The sequence below is a fragment of the Cucumis melo genome, chromosome 10 (assembly GCF_025177605.1).
Source record: "Cucumis melo cultivar AY chromosome 10, USDA_Cmelo_AY_1.0, whole genome shotgun sequence".
NCBI classification, from domain to species: domain Eukaryota; kingdom Viridiplantae; phylum Streptophyta; class Magnoliopsida; order Cucurbitales; family Cucurbitaceae; genus Cucumis; species Cucumis melo.
In genome coordinates, this window is record NC_066866.1 from 28,258,961 (window position 1) to 28,276,579 (window position 17,619).

Genomic DNA, 17,619 nt, shown 5'->3' on the forward strand with positions numbered 1-17,619 from the left:
CACATGTAGTATTAAATCTCTTCGTCCTAAGACGAAACAATCGATAGGAAACAACTTTCAATGTTATCCTCCTCTTTTAAGACATAATAATTTATACCCTTCTTAATGGCCCTTAGTTAAAATAGACTCGTCAACCCTACCATCGGTATGAAGTTAACCACATTATATGCACAATAGGTCTCATGGAAGATTCGGACTAGGATAAAGCATAGTTGAAAATCTTGAAACATACTTTAGCTTTCATAACACGTAGCTATAGCATTCAATTGAACATAACATGGTCTTTTGGAAATCAATTTATCGAACATTTAAGTTTTTTCAAACTCAATATAAATCCGTAAATGTAACATGCATGAAATATACTTTGTTCAATAGATGAAACCATTATAGAAATCATTTAATTACTCAAAACACTTGGTGCGGAAATTTCCTTAAAAAATTCCTTGACTTGTCTTGCATGCGTATGTCCAGCACTTCCACGCAATGATGCTCGGCCACTCATCCCCTTGACCGAATACTATGAGATTTCTAGATTTTAACACTCAACTTTCAATGCTTATAACGTTTGATCCAAACCTCAAATGGAAAACTTCCTTCTACAAACTTGCTTAGAATTGCCTTAACTTTCTTCCCTCAAAATTTAGATTAAAATTTCCTAGGAGCATTTTGAAGACTCCGAGAAGTGCACCTTGCTCAGATTCTCCCAAAAAATGACCTTTCCACCTTTTCTTAGCTTGAACGAAATCTTCCTTGCCTCCAATCTAATCGACAACCATTGCCCAAAAATTAGACTCAATTTATGATCTTTCGAAAGTAATTTGAGGTAAATGGCACAAGTGGATTGTGAGAATTCCTATTTTGAAGTTGCATATTTACAGTAAATTCTTGCATGAAACTGAAATGACACATCTAGCTTCCTTAATTTGTCTCGTAATTTCCTTAATCCACCTCCAACTTGGCCGCAAAATGCATGAAACATGCTTAAGACACCTGAATTCTTGATCAAGATCGACCTGAGATCCTCCGAGATCTTCACCCTTTTCGATCAGACATGCCAGAAATCATGCCCGAGAATCCTAATAATTTCCTTTTATGCCTTCACTCCGGACCGAACACGACTCTGAGATGGCTCGAGTGCTCTTTAACTTTCGCTCTATGCTTCCAATCTCGGTCGGTCACGACCCTGAGATTGCTCGAGTTCTTAACTTCTTAAGCTTTATGTCCTTCATTTCGGTCGAACAAGCACCAAGATGGCCTCGAGATTACAATTCCTTAACCTTTTTATTTTTCATCTCGATCTGCCACGCCCTGAGATGGTTTGAATTCTTTAACCTTTCTATTTTTCATTTTGGTCGACAAGTATAGAGATGCTCCTACCTTAGCACTGAAATTTGCCCTCTGATTTCTATCTTGATCGAGATCTCTTAAAGCTGCCTAAGGATTCCCTTTTCAAGGCACTTACATTAGCTACCATAACATTCAAACTATTTGGTTAACGACCATTTTTTTTCCTCAATTTTTCTTCCATCAACTTCAACCTCTCCATCCTTCCTTAATTTTTCTTCTTCCCACCTACCATGACACACAAACAAGTCACTTATCCTTTAACTTACCTTTCCAAAGAATTTCATTTGAAATACTTACTCTCTTTCCTTTATCGAGTTGTTATAAGTCTTAAGAGTCTTTAAAATTTTAGTGTTTCACACAAAGGTTTCCCCAAATTGTGGGGTTTTACACTTCTCTTTGTTAATACTCACACATATTGCTTGCGGAAGAGAGGAAAAGCTAAAGTCCAAAAGCTTTGAAAAATCGTTCGGTAGGTGCTCTCTTCAACGCTATCAAATTCCTTAGCAAGCAAGTTGAAGTTACACCTCCCCAAATACCAAATTAAATTCTTTCAAAAAAAAAAAAAAAAAAATACAAATTATAACAAAAAAAAAATTATTTTAATAATAGACGTGTCTATTATTAACAAAATCTAAAGTTTCACTATATTTTGTAGATATCGGATTTATTTTACTATATTTGATAATACTCCCTAGTAAAATGGAATTTAGGTCTTTGGAGTATTTTTCTCCACAATTTCGAACAAACCATCAACTAATAAACGATTTATATTAGTGTCCATCATTATCACAAAATTCAGTAGTTTTGTAAAATACAATTTAATAAACTAATATACAATTACAGAATTAAAAATAATAATAAAATATTTATGTTGGATTCATTGTAATGACTAAATTAAAAAATAAACTCTATTCTTACAAATTGTTTCGAAAATCACATAAGAAAAAATATGCACATGGTCTTCACAAAAGGTGAGGAAAATAAAGTGCTGTATGTTTGTGGAGGAAGTTACGTTGAAAAGAGAGAGATACATTTTTTATTTGAGATTTCTTGGCACCTTCACGCATTCCTTCACATTTTGGTCCAAAGTCTACGCAAACCCACATTTTCCAATTTTGTAACTCCATATTTGGGAGTTATTATATTCTTTTTTATTACATATAAAGTTACTTTAATTCATTTTTTATTTTTATTTTTATTTTTATTTTTATTTTTATTTAGCTTTACCTTTTTACAAATTCATTTTGAATATTGATTAAAACTAATTCTTTTAAATTTTTTAAAATTACTCTATGTCTATTTGCCTCACTTCTTTTTTAAGCTCCAACTTCACCTATTTAATTTAGAATTGATATCTTCTTTTTTCTAGATAACATGTGAACTAGAGAATCAAACTTCTAACTTTAAAATTAAACTATGTTATTTTTCATTAAATAAATAAAAACCATAAATAATATATCAATCATTCATAAAATTTCAATACTATGCATGTAAGATTATACTTTCAATATTTAAGTTAAATTAAAAAACTTCTTTTTCAATCAAATTGATACTTAAATTTGATGATTTTTTTTTTTAGCGTTAGTGACAAAATCACTACCAATTGTAAAATAGTTGAAATAAGACCATATTTATCGAACTATATTAAAAGTGTTTGTAATTAAACTCTACTGATGGATTAATTGTAATAAGTCTAAATCCCAATCATAATTAGATTGTTTTTTATTCCGTTTAAACAGTGAATATATTGCATTTTATTTTTATTATTACAATTACCGTTATTGTTACTGATAGGCATAATCTTTTATATTTATGGTTAATGTTATTGTTATTGGTGCCGTTACTATCACAGCTAGACTCTAGTGGTAGTGGTTGCGGTAACGATAATGGCAACAATTACGATAAAATAAGGCAAATTCATATAAGTCTAATACTATAACAATAACAATATTTGAAACAATAGCAATATAACTAATGATAACGACTAGTAGATTCCACGTAAATTTCAAATGCAATCAAATTGAGCACCTTCCATTCCTCGATCGTATTACATTATTTAATTACAAAATTCAAAAGCAACTCCACATTTCATTACAAGTATGAAATGCATGTAAACAACAAACATAATAAAATGAAATCCACTTTTAGATTACCATTGATTTATTATCTTTTACAGCCAAGTAAACGTGACCTAAATTGTTAAAACTTATGAAGCACAAATACTTCATTTGAGGCAAATCCTGTCATATGTTGATACTTTCAGATACTTTTCCAAATACGCATCTAACATATGATTTGACGTATTTATTTTGTGTTGACGTTTTTCAAAGAAAAATATAAGCAACTCATCTAATATTTTTCAATACTTCATAGATATATCTAACATGCAATTTGACATATCTAAAGAAAAAAGATAAACAATTCATCTAATATTTTCAATTAAAAACTAAGTAGCCTATTTAGGAAGTTCACTGCCCCAATCTGAACTAAAAAGAAAAAAAAAAAAAAAACACGAGTAAAAGACCAAACATCATAATCATGTTATGTTCATCTTAATGTTTAAATATCAACGAAGTCTCTCAAAATAATTATCTTCAACAATTTAAAGGAGTATTATGCATTTTCTGTATTAATTTGAATGCATTTTCTATTGCATTCCATCGACCAATATGTAATGTTGCTTTTCTGTATTAAAATGTTAATGTTGGTATTATGTTGATCTTAGTTATGATTTTAGTGGATTACTTTTAGTATAGTATGTTGAGGGTTGAATATATATATTATATATATATATTTTTAAAAGAAGTGAAGGCATCGTTGTATCCTATCTCTGTATTCTTATTTGTTGCAACATTCAAAGACGTTTTTAAAACGATCAAACGTACTCAATCAGTTACAAAGGTTTCAAAGACTTTTAGTATCTCTTACGCAACATTTGAAAGTAAAAAAATGTGGGTCAAGTGAAGTTTTTCTTTTACAAAATATATAATAAGATAATATCAACCTTCCGTCTTTAGAACCTCAACTGCGCTCTCCCATCATTCATATCTCTCCCTTTCTCACAAACTCGCCCAACGCCAGCTCTCCCGTCCCCCATTCGCCCGCGCAGCCCCCCACCGTCGCCGCTCGTTTCTTTCTCTCTTCTCTGTTTGCTTCTCCGGACACCGCACTGTAGCCACACTACAGCCTCCGTCACCCCGTCGTCGCTGCCAGTCCAACCCCACAGCCGTCGCCGGATTTGTGGTTGTGAGTACGGTTCTTCTGGAGATTTTTTTTGAGTTTTTCCTGAAGATCTTGAATACCCATTTAGTTTTCCCATATATTTATAGATACTCTTAAATTTGGTTTTTAGATCTGTGATTTGGAAGTTTCTTTTCTCAGGCTTGTGGGGATGTGTAATTAGTTAAAGAAGTGTTAGCCAGTTAGTTAGCTACTTTTCTGTTATTAGGTAGTTGTGTTTTTGCCTATTTATTAGAGGAATTGTATTCCGATTCATTATTTATGAGTTCTAAGTTTATTAATAAAACTCTCTCATTTCCTCTATACTTGATAGTTTGCATAAGATTTTGGTGAATTCAAGGTTTTGAAACCTGGTTTGGTTAATGTTGCTCTAATATGGATTTATAATGTGTTCATTGTGTTGTGTAGATTGAAATCTTTGTGTGAAGTTTAGCAGTGAGTTTGGATCAAGCCACACTTTGGGTAAGTAAAAGCAGTGACCCATGTTAGAGATCTCAGAAAGTTGTGGCATTAGAGTAAGAGTAGTGACTATGTTAGAGATCTCCAAAGTCAGTTCGTTACACTTCCATTCTAGTGATACAATCTTTAAGCTCAAGTATTTCTCACATTGCTTGTCTTTTTTGGTCTTGTATGATTTATTAATTAATCTTAATTTCTCTTGCTATATACTATACCTTCTATTTGTATGATGAATTTGCATTGAAGAGGTCATAGTTCTGTCCCTGATTCTATTAAATTGTGATGCGGATATTGTTTAGGCAATGAATTAAGCCACTGAAGCTTTAGGAATTTTTCCTGTTTGGTTTATGTTTCTACTAAAAGCGATTTGAAGATATTTGATCAAATTATAATTGGAAATGTTCTTGCTGTTGGCAAAAGGAAATATATCGAGTGTGATGGCTGTGAGGAGACCTGGAATCATTGCCTTATTCGATGTCGATGGGACTTTAACAGCTCCTAGAAAGGTGAAGAAAAATTTGTTAGTTGATCTTGGGAGTATGATTGTTATTATATCAGTATTCATTACATCATTCTTATGCATTGCGTTTCATATTTTTTCTATAAGGAAAGTTTTGGTACATTTTCAGGTTGCTACTCCAGAGTTGTTGAAATTTATGGGCGAGCTCCGAAAGGTACCTGATTTACTGCACGAAGTGAAATATCTATATATAACATCTTTCTTCTTTTATATTTGTATCCCTCCCACGCTAACCATAAATCTTATCCTTTTAAACACTGCAGGTTGTTACAGTTGGTGTTGTGGGAGGATCTGACCTTTCTAAGATATCAGAGCAGCTTGGGAACTCAGGTAAATTTTAAATGGATCTTGGTACTTTGATTTCACTAGCAAGCAACAAGTTATTTGTAACAACTAATTTATTTGGTGCCAACTGTCAAATGGAACAATATGCTCTGTACTTTATGTTCAGAAACTTTTCATATGCACAATATCAATATGTATCTGTTTCTAATTCATTCATTATGTACTATCTATGGTCTTTACTTCGTTTAAAGTAACGTACAATATCACTAATCATCATTTTTGTATCCTCTTTTGAGTTTTGTTTTTTGGATAACAAAGCATTAAGTAGAGGATGTTTGTGAATGTATGTTGTTTAACCATGTTTGTTATGCAGTTATTTATGACTACGATTATGTATTCTCTGAGAATGGACTCGTGGCACATAAAGATGGGAAGCTCCTTGGGACCCAGGTATTGCTTGCATCTAGATCTAGCTTCAGTTTGATGTTACTCTGATGTTAAATTAAATCATGTATGAATTTGTGTAGATTCTTAGCATCAAGTGACCTTAAGAGTTGGAGAAATCTAGTACAAAATTTTCAATTTCCCCTTGTTAAAAGTGATAAAAGAAAATAGACACCAAGTTACATGAAAATCCGAGTACCAGGAAAAAACCATGTTCTGACTTTCTTATTCATTTCTCATATTAACAAAAGATGCCAAGGGGAAAAATAAATAAACAAGCTTTGATAAAAAATTGAAGAAAACTAGGGTAAATTTTTCCTTGGACCAAGTCCACTAATTCTAACACTCCTCCTCAAGTTGGGATGTAGATATCAATGAGACCCAACTTGCTAACGCAAGGGTCAAAGCTTTGCTTGAGAAGCCCCTTGGTGAGAACATCGGAACCTGTTGGCTCAAGGGGTTGTAAGGAATGCATATGTTATCATTATCCAGTCTTTCTTTAATGAAGTGTCGGTCAATCTCCATGTGTTTAGTTCTTTAATGTTAAACTTGATTTTGGTGATGCTAATAATTTCATCGGCACCTCACAATCTTGGTGAAGGTAGATAAAACTTTCTAAAACCAAATTCCTTACATATCCCTAAACTCACGGCCTTGAACTTAGCTTCAGCACTGCTAATGGTCACAACCCCTCGTTTCTTACTCCTCCAGGTTACGAGATTTCCTCACATAAAGGTATGGTATCTGGAGATGAATTTTCTGTCAACAACGGACCTTGCCCAGTCAGAATCAGTATAAACCTCAATAGCTCTATTGTCGGTATTCCTAAACATCAATCATTTACCGGTAGTTGTTTTTAAGTTTCACAGGATTCTGTTAACTGCCTCCATTTGTTGTTTCTCATAGGTAGCCTGCATGAATTGGCTAACGGTACTCACAATATAGGAGATATCCGGTCTAGTACGTGACAAGTAAACCAACTTTCCCACAAGGTCTTGATATTTTTCTTTCTCAACTGGAACTTTATCATCTAAATTTCCTAGTTTACAGTTGAATTCAAAAGGAGTATCAACAGGATGACATCCTAGCGTACCTGTCTCAGTCAACAAATCAAGGGTATACTTTCTTTCAGATTCGGAGATACCCTTTTTTGATCTAGCTACTCCAACCCGAGGAAATACTTCAAATTCCCTTGGTGTTTAATTTCAAACTCATCACTCATCTTCTTTTTTAGTTGGATGCTTTCAGCGGTGTCATCCCCAAATAAAACAATGTCATCAACATAAACAATCGACACAACAATCTTCCCAATCTTAGAGACTTTTGTAAACAAGGTGTGATTTGAGTGCCTCTGATTGTACCCTTGGAACTTGACAAAAGTAGTAAACCTATCAAACGATGCTCTCGGTGACTGTTTTAGCCCATACAAGGATTTCTAAAGTTTACAAATCCGATGATCAAATTGCGCTTCAAATCCTAGGAGGCTCATATCGACGTCCTTTTCCTAGCCTCCATTCAAGAACACATTGTTAACATTAAGTTGATATAAGGGTCAATACTTATTCACAACAATAGATAACAGGACTCATGGTATTTAGTTTGCAACTGGAGAAAAAGTTTCAGAATAATCGACACCATAGGTCTGAGTAATCCCTTTTGCAACTAACTTGGACTTGTGTCTGTCAAGAGTTCCATCTACCTTGTATTTGATTATGAACACTCATTTATATCCCACTTTTTGTGTCCCTTAAGGAGAGTACAGATCTCCCAAGTCTTATTTTTTTCAAGAGCTCTCATCTCTTCGATAACAATAGTTTTCCACTTAGCGCATTCTAAAGCAATGTGGATATTTTTTTAGTATCATGGTAGAGTCAAGACGAGTTGTGAAGGCTCTAAACTTGGGAGAAAGACTCTCATAGGAAACATAGTTACAAATGGAGTGTTTTGTGTAGGATCTGGTACCTTTTCTCAGTACAATGGGATGTTATCAATCATACTCATCAAGATTACTTGAATGGTCATCTTCAGCCTCATTACCACCAGTTTTTGCTTTGACCTTAGTCTCATCAACACTGTTCTTTTCTCCCATATCTTCAGGAATAACAATATCAAATCTTTCATTCTCGCTCTTTTTACTGTCAACACGAGTCAATAGGATTAGTCATACCTTGATCTCGTGGAGGTTCTGAGTCTTGGATTGGAGCTGCATATCAGTAGGGACCTAATTTCCTTTTTGAGATTCCTCCTATAGTAATTTTTCCAGGAAACTTGGTTTGTAGGTGGGACCATGAGATGAGGACTAGGGTCTGGTAAGGTAATAGGGGTAGGATTGGTAGACTCTAAGGGACAGACTCTTAACTCACACTCTCCTTCGGAAGGTGGCTAACGGAAAAGAAAGACTGATCCTCATGAAAGGTAACATCCATAGTGAAAAAATATTTACGGAAAGGTGGATGAAAACATTTATAGCCCGCTAATGAGTGGGATACCCAACAAACACACGTGTCTGAGCCCGAAGGGTAAATTTCGTATGGTTAGGGCCAAAACTATGAACATAGGTTGTACACCCAAACAAATGATGGGGAACCTTAGAAGTAAGGTGGGTGGAGGGATACGACTCCTTGAGACAATCTAAGAGAGTCTGTAGGTGAAGGATACTGGAGGGCATCCTATTGATGAGATAAGTTGCAGTAAGAACATCTCCCCGTAGATAAGGAAGGGAAGTAGACAACATAAGAGAATAGGCTACTTCCAAAAAGTAATGATTTTTTTCGCTTGACAACCCATTTTGTCGAGGGGTGTAAGCACACGAGCTCTGGTGAACAATTCTTATGGAGGACAGAAACTCACTAAGGATATGGTTTTGAAACTTCCAACCATTGTCACTCCAAAGAATTACAATTTTTGCATTGAACCGTGTTTCTACGATGTGATAGAAGGTCTGGAAAATAAAAGAAACCTCAGATTTATTAGTGATAAGGAAGACTCAGATAAGACAGGTATGATCATCGATAAAGGTCAGAAACCACAATTTTCCAAAGGAAGTAGTGACCTTTGAAGGACCCTAAACGCACTATGGATAAGGGTGAACAGTTGGGTTGATTATATGGTTGTGAGGGGACGGAAACCTAATGTTGTTTGACTTGAAGATACACATCACAAGATATGAGGAGACATCAATTTTAGAGAGGAGATTGAGAAATAGATACTTCATATATTTAAAGTTTAAGTGGCCCAACTGGAAATGCCACAACATATAATCTTGTTCAAAAATAGTAAAATATGAATGCGTAAACTAGTCCTAGAGCTATTACTTGCAGAGGTATCATTGTCAAGGAGATAGAGTCCCTTACTATGCTGGGTAGTGCCAGTCATTCTCCCTTAACTCAAGCCCTAAAAAAGAAATAGAATCAGGTAAGAAAGTGCAGTTCAACTCACGAGTGATCTTGCTTATAGATAGCAAATAATAGGAAATCTTAGGCACATACAACACATTCTGGAGGGATAGCCCTTCAAAGGGAAAAATTTGCCCCTTCTCAACAATTGGAGCTAAAGAACCATAAACTATTCTCATCTTTTCATTACCAGCACACATAATATAAGAAAAAAAATTCTCTAAAGAGTTTGTTAAGTGATTTATAGCACTTGAGTATAGGATCCAAGGATTCTTTTCATTGACACTAATAAGACTAAATGACTGAGGGATACCTGGCTAAGCAATAGCTCCTAGAGTGGAAGGTGCCGATTGGGCCATTCTGGTTTACGGTAGGGCTAGATGATTGAGAGGTTCCAGTGAACTTACTCATACAAGTATGTCATGAATTCTGTTTATCATTTGAGGAACGTTTCTTACCTCCTAGAGGATGACCATGAAATTTCTTAGTGTGCCACTATTTCTTGCAATGCTCACAGATAGGAATCGGTTTCCCGTTGTTCTTCTCACTATTATGGGTCGAGGATCTAGCACTAAAGGTAGCAGAGTCAATAGCAAGAGTAGTCAGAAAACTCATAGCATGCGTACGATTTGTTTCAAGACGGACTTCATAACAAACTTCTGTTAAGGAGGAAAGGGATCTCAAAGTATGCGACCACAAACAATGTCAAACTTGGGGTTGAGACCGGCAAGGAAGCCATAAGTCCCATGCTATATGCCATCATTCAGAGTATCCATGCTCTCTGCACAGGTCCATCTTTTGCCAAAGTAGAGAGAGTTTATTGAAGTAGCAGGTTACATGTAGAGTTCCTTACTTGCGATCATAGACTTGTTTCCTCGGTGTAGACATATGAGAGGCGTTATGACGCTTCAAATAGAGTTTCTGAGTAGTGTCCTATAGATCCTTTGCAGTTGTTGCATAAAGTAGGGGCTTGGCAATTTGTGGTTCCATACTATTAATCAACATAGACCGAATAAGAGAGTCCTCCCTTCTCCAGATACGTTCCTGGACGTGGGGGTAGGGGTCGAATAGTTTCCCTTGTCAAAAGATCTAATTGGTGCGCCCCTCAAGAAACATTTTTATTGATTAAGACCAGGAAAAGTAGTTTTAGCCACTTAGCTTCACCCTTGGAAAAACACCTGTAGATGGTGCCAGAGAACTAGTTATATAATCGGCAAGTCGGTTGGTTTGGATTGTGCTGGAGATTCACCAACTTCAAATCCTGATTTATTATGGAGTTGATCGATCTCAATACCACGAATGTGTGGTTGTTGTAAAGGATCAAAGGGTAGCGGGGCGTGAAATGATGGCAGTCCGTAAATCGAGGGAAGCGACGATGCGTGGGTGTGTGGCTGACCAAAAGGGTACTGCAGCTGGACTTGGGAAAACAGGTAAGAGTAAGTCGGCTGAACGACAAAGGGGTTGGACGATAGCGCGTGGGGATATACGATTGGTTTCCTCCACTAGCTTCGCGACTAACTCCAAGGGTGGACCCATTGTGATCACCAACATCTTCTGAAGCTGGTGGAGCAGCTTTTCCATGGCGGTGTTGATCCCGACCGTGGGGACTATCTCGTCTGTCTCTATTCGAGTTTCATTTATAATTGTGTCTAAGGTTTCGTCTTTAGTCTCTACCTCTCTCTAATACCATGTTAAAAGTGGTAAAGAAAATAGACATTGAGTTATGTGAAAGCCCGAGTACCGAGAGAAAAACCACGATATGACTTTCTTATTAATTTCTCATATTAACAAAAGATACAGAAGGGAAAATAAAGAGACAACATGCTTATGATAAAAAAGGAAAGGAAATTAGAGTAAATCCTTGCATTTCAAGAATGACAATCCACGGGTTTAATTACATTTGATACGAAGTAAAATTGTGGTTAGGAATTAGTTAGCTAAATATTTATGTTATATAACATTTCTATACTGAGATTTTACTGATTTACAAAGTCATTGTTTACTCTGAACTCCGAAGCTTTCCATTCCCTTATGAATGGCTATATTTTCATTTAAGACCTTTAATACCATTGGTGCCTTTTATTTAAGAACTTCTCTGACATGATGTGCTTATTCGACTTAGACAAACTATCATTTGAATTCCTTGTAACATTGCTCCTTTTATCATGTTTTTTGATTTGATCTATCCCTACGTCATAATATGTTCCTTTCCAATTGTACAGAGCTTGAAATTACATCTGGGAGAAGAAAATCTTAAGGTAATATAAGCTACTCTTTTTTCTCGTATTCCATTTATTTAGAAACCATTGGCAGGGTAACCTTGGGTTCTCATGTTTGAGGCCATTCTTTATCATCTTCTTGCACAACCTGATTTGGCATACAGGGTTCGATAAGAGAAGCCTTAGTTTTTGTTTTTTATTTTATTTATTTTCAATGAGAAACAGTAACTGAATTTCATTGTGAAAGCTATTGATCTTTATCGATCACATTCGGCACATGCTTTTTAACTCTTGCCCTTCCAATACCTCCCCAAGCAACCTTTTATAAGTGCGCAAAAAACCAGAATGTCCACCAACCTTTTATACGTATGTAATATTGCCGGCTACAGAGAAGTTTTAAAAACCACCAAACGACCCCTATACTTGAAAATCCCCTGTTGAAGAGAAAAATTGGAAATACTGACCATCAACTTCTCAATAATATCCTTCAATTTGGAGTCTTTGTAAACCTCTTCCTTAATCGCAGACACATCCAACAAAGTAGGCACAACTAGGTTTGCCAATTCAATGCCCTCAGGCTTGCCGAGACAAGTCATCAGCAACCTTGTTATCAATTCAACTCCCGATCACCTCAAAATCAAAACCAAACAACTTAGATAACCACTGCTGATGCTGGAACTGAATAACTCGTTGTTCAAGCCAAAACATGAGAGCTTTCTATTCTGTCCTCATAATAAATTTGTGTCCCTACAAATATGGACACCAACGCTGGACAGCCATCAATTCTCTTTCATAAACCGGCTTTCCAGGATCAATATTTGAAAGAGTATGGCTAAACAAAGCAATCGGGTGCTTTTGCTGCATCATCACCGCCCCTAGTCGATAGCCTAATGTATCAGTTTCTATTTTGAAGGTTTTACTAGTCTGGTAAAACCAACACTGGCAGAGTCACCATGGCTGTCTTCAATCGTTCGAATGCCATATTTGCCCCTTCTGACCACTGGTAAGCTCCCTTCTTTAACAGCTGTGTCATCAATGGGGCTGCAATGCTTCCATAATTTTGGACAAAGCATCTATAATAACCGGTTAAACCCATGAAGCTCCTTACTTCTTTGAATACAAGGTGGTGGTCAATCAATTATAGCTTGAATTTTTCTTGGATCCGCTTCTACCCCTGCACCTGAAATAATGTCCTAAATAGTCCAAACGGCCATGCATAAATTTGCATTTATGTTGATTAGCATACAAATCGCTTTCTTGCAAAACCTCCTGCACCTCCTTCAGATGATGAATATGGTCCTCCAAATCCTTGCCGTAAACTAGGATATCATCGAAAAACACATTCAAGATCTTGTTCATTAGAGCTTAGAACATTCATGGCATTTTCGTCAACCCAAAGGGCATTGCTAAAAACTCATAACGGCCCTTGTGCGTATGAAATGCAGTGTCTTCTCTTCATTAGTTGGGTGCATTCTGATTTGATGGTCTTATGATCAATCTTCGAAAACGTCACCCTTCCATTTAGTTCATCAAACAGTTCCTCAATCACAGGAATTAGGAATTTGTCCAGGACAGTGACACTGTTCAAAGCTCTACAATCCACACATAATCCACACAGAACCTCCACCCTGCATCCTTCTTTTTAACCAACAATATACTGGACTCAAGTAAGGGCCAACAATATACCGGACTCAAGTAAGGGCTAGCACTTGGCGTAATTATACTCGAAGATAACATATAAGCTACCATCTGTGCCATCTAAGTCTTCTGGCTATGCGTACCTGTAGGGCCTTACATTCACTGGACCTGTTCCCTCTTTCAAATGAATGTAATGATCGATTCCTTTACTTGGAGGTAATTCTTCAGGCCAATCGAAAAATGTCATCAGACTTCAAAATGACTCTAGTCAAAGCCTCAGTAGGATTAATGTTCGGTTCTATCCCATAAAATTCCTCCCAAGTTTCCCCCTTGCAACAATCTGCATACTACAAGAAACCCTTGATCACCAACTTCCCAAGTCTTTACACCAACTTCTCAGCACAATTGTTTTTCCCTCGTGAACAAATTTCATTGTCAATGTTCTCAATCCACCTCTGTAACACCCAAGGTATGCAACCGCTGCATTCCCATAATGATGTCCACTCCCAACTCCAGCAGCAAAAACTCCTCCACAATCGACAATCCTCCCAGTTGCAATCAGGCCCCCTTACACGGTCCCTTTCCCTTCACTTCTGTTCCTGTTCCCATTATAACACCATAATTCGTAGTCGTCTCCACTTTCAACTTCTCTTCCAAAACCAGACGTTGGGCAATAAAATTGTAAGTTGCTTCTCAACCGATTAACACTACAACATCCCTATTCCCCAATCTTCCCTTCAACTTCACTGTACCTGGAATTGACAAATCGAAAACTGAATTCATTGAAAGCTCCACAATTTCGTTTACCTCTGTCATCTGCAATTCTACCGTTTCAAATTCTTCAACCGCATCCTCAATCACTTCCAGATCATCAACATTATTCTGTACAGAACTCGTAACTCACGCTGATTTTTAATTTTACATCGATGCCCTACCGTATACCGCTCGTCACAACTAAAGCACAAGCCCTTCTCCTTCTCCGCAGAATTGGCTCATTCACCTTCGGCATCTCTTTTCTAGCAGTCGGAATCGTAGGTTTAGGGTTAATCATCGCACTACAGTTTTTATTTTTCTGGACTCTTCACAGAACACTTTGCTAACATTTTGGACCGGATCAACTCCCTATTCTCCGCTCGTTGGGCCACTTTCATCATATTTCCCAACCGGCTTCAAACACTCTACCTCAGCCCTAACCCATGGAACGAGCCCATTCATGAAAGTACTTTCTAATATTTCATTCATAAATGAGGTAATGGCGCTACAAAGCTTATCAAATAGGTTTATATATTCTTCAACTATAGATTCCTGTTTAATCGCAAGGAATTGACTGCATACCGTGCCTTGCCGAGGATATCGAAATCGTTGAAGAAGTCTCAACTTCAATGTCTTCCAATCACTAAACGAGTCCGGAGTCCATCTCCTCCTTCGCACGATACCAATCTAACCTCACTGATTCAAAACTGATTACAACCTCCATTAATTTCTCTGCCTCGATTAACTTTTGGATCTGGAAGGATCACTCTGCTCTGAATGGGGGATCCGGATCAGTGCCGTTGAATATCGACGTTTCAACTTTCGTAAATTTTCGTCTCTCGATTCCAGTTTCTTCTACTCCTGATGACAACAACTCATTCAAAACTGTTGTCGAATCCTCCGCCACCTCCTTACCTTTCTTACTTCCGCTCGATGCCTCTGCTTCTGTATTTCCGAATTGATTAGAATCTTGAGTGCGCAATTTCAATCAACAAGTTCGATAGCAACTTCTTCATCTCTTTTCAACTTCTTCATCTCTTTTGAACTTCGATGTTGATTATCGCCTTGATCATTTAATCGCTCGATACTTTTCGCTAACGAATTCGGCAATTTCCGAATTTTCACTCGTGTCGCAGAAATCACCGCCTCGCTAGCCTCAACTCCTCCAGTCGTTTGTGCGCCATTTTCGAAAATCTTCCCTGATACCAATATGAAAGGTATCGATCTTAATTGAAAAAGTAATGGATCGACAATTACAAACCTTCGGGTACAATCACAGAAGATTGTCTCTACTCCCAATCTCCCGCCACCTCGAGAAGATACTTCCAATAGACTAACTCTCACACTCCCTAAGACACTGTATACTCTCCCCTGCCCTCATTTCTCGTGGTTTCTCCCCTTACAATTTATACCCTTACCCTTACCCTTACCCCTCCTATGATATTGATGCATGATTGGGGGCCTAACACACTAATTGTATCAAATTACAAAAGGACAAAGGATGCTGTGTTGATTACAAAATGCAATCACAAAAGAATGGGTGGGTAATCACAACAAAATCAAAGATAGAAGCCTTGAGAACTATGAATTTGTAATTACCTTGTGACCGGTGTAATGAGACATCTTCCATAAATGTTGCATCCTTTTGTGCTCATGAAAAGCAACTGATATAAACATCGATTTTCTCAATTGACCCAATGCCAAAAAATTGCAGAGTATTATCAACTTTACGCTTCATTATATTGCTGACTTGGATATTCCTATAAAAAGGTTAGTGGACAGGACCCTTCAAGTATTTTCTTTTTTTATGTGATTTCAAATGATATATATATAGTTGGGATTATTTTACTTGTTGCCTATCCAGGGGAACATTTATTGAGTTTCGAAATGGGATGCTTAACGTTTCACCTATTGGGAGAAACTGCAGCCAAGAAGAAAGAGATGAATTTGAAAAGTACGATAAGGTGAAAAACTGCAGTCCCATTTGTTGGGAAAGTCATGTGTCAGTTCCTGCGATTTCATTTCACATTTTAATTTTGAGGATATGAGATGAGATATAACTTGCAATCCACATTCAGGTCCATAATATACGCCCCAAAATGGTTTCTATCCTCCGGGAGAAATTTGCTCATCTTAATTTAACATTCTCCATTGGAGGGCAAATAAGCTTTGATGTAAGTAAAGTTTAATTTCAGCAGTATTATATGGTAATAATACAAGTAAAACAACATGGCGGATATCTATTTAATTATTTAAACACAGGTCTTTCCTCAAGGTTGGGACAAGACATATTGCTTGAGGTACCTTGAAGATTTCCAAGAAATCCACTTCTTTGGCGATAAAACTTACAAGGTTAAAATTAGAAAGTTTTTCAATTAAAAATATATGTTTGAATTCAGGTCTTCTTATTTTATTTTTCGCTGGTTGGCCTTTGTTCTAGTGTTGGTTAGTCTTTGCATTCTTGTTTTGTCTTTTAATTTCCATTAGCCTCTTTTGTGAAGGGACTAGGGTCTTGTAACTCATGTTTATATGATTGTGAGGTGGAACGTATTATTCTTTTTGTGCCCCAACCCAATTCTCCGTTTTGATATTTCTGTTGCCTTTATTTTTAAACAGGGAGGAAATGATCATGAAATTTATGAATCGGAACGAACTGTCGGTCACAAAGGTCTGCTTCTCATCTGTTACCGGCAACAAACTTTTGCTTCTTTTTTTCTTCTCTTTTTGTTGCTATATTTTTCTAGAGTAGTGTATTTTCTCTTTTAAATTTGTTTGTTTTTGTTTTGCTTTTGCAGTTATCAGCCCTGACGATACTGTGGAGCAGTGTCAGGCCATATTCTTTTAACAATATCCAATATCCAATATCCAATATCCAATATCCTATCCGTTTGAATACTCCACGTTGTGATTTTTTCGGACGTTAATTGATTAAGAACAACTTTTCAGCCGTTCAGAAAAAGAAAGGAAAAAAAACAACCTTTTGGTTTTATTTATAATTAAGAATGGTAAAGGTGTTGGATAGGAAACTCTGGTGAATGGAATTTTTTCATGTCATCACAATAAAAGTAAAAGCCAATTAAATTAGTGTGTACCTAAAATTAAAATTTGGAGACAGAGGAAGGGAAATATGACACATGCCTCCTTTCTGGTCATTGGATTACAATGACAATGGCCATGTGGCTAGACCATGATCAATAAATTTAGATTTGGTTAGAAGCATAATGTGGTTATTAATTGGATTGGTTGGAGTAATTAAAATTGGTTCAAAATCCAATTTACATTGAAAATTTGTGGCAAAGAAAAGATTGTGCACAAAGCC

The 17,619-nt window shown here is 36.5% G+C and overlaps 1 protein-coding gene across 4 annotated transcripts; it reads left to right on the top strand.

Annotated features, from left to right (window-relative positions):
• Positions 1 to 4,354: 4,354 nt before the first annotated feature.
• LOC103502563 (phosphomannomutase) lies at positions 4,355 to 17,384 on the top strand. 4 transcript variants are annotated; one of them, XM_008466533.3, is made up of 13 exons: positions 4,426 to 4,593; positions 4,996 to 5,049; positions 5,467 to 5,552; positions 5,676 to 5,720; positions 5,830 to 5,896; positions 6,225 to 6,301; positions 11,913 to 11,948; positions 16,015 to 16,070; positions 16,165 to 16,264; positions 16,379 to 16,474; positions 16,563 to 16,652; positions 16,917 to 16,968; positions 17,096 to 17,384. In XM_008466533.3, exons 3-13 carry the CDS (start codon positions 5,484 to 5,486, stop codon positions 17,143 to 17,145), a joined length of 738 nt encoding a protein of 245 aa, XP_008464755.1. In that variant the 5' UTR covers positions 4,426 to 4,593; positions 4,996 to 5,049; positions 5,467 to 5,483; the 3' UTR covers positions 17,146 to 17,384. The 4 variants fall into 4 exon arrangements, with proteins under 4 accessions (XP_008464758.1, XP_008464757.1, XP_008464755.1 ...); XM_008466534.3 differs by having other exon boundaries at positions 4,436 to 4,597; XM_008466536.3 differs by lacking the exon at positions 4,996 to 5,049 and having other exon boundaries at positions 4,355 to 4,597.
• The last annotated feature ends 235 nt before the right edge of the window (positions 17,385 to 17,619 follow it).

What these genes read in the sequence shown, in the direction of transcription:
- LOC103502563 (XM_008466536.3), top strand. Translation starts at nt 5,484, where the DNA reads ATGGCTGTGAGGAGACCTGGAATCATTGCCTTATTCGATGTCGATGGG. An exon ending in TTGGATATTCCTATAAAAAG is followed by an intron (nt 16,071 to 16,164) that starts GTTAGTGGACAG and finishes TTGCCTATCCAG; the next exon opens with GGGAACATTTATTGAGTTTC. An exon ending in AATTTGAAAAGTACGATAAG is followed by an intron (nt 16,265 to 16,378) that starts GTGAAAAACTGC and finishes ATCCACATTCAG; the next exon opens with GTCCATAATATACGCCCCAA.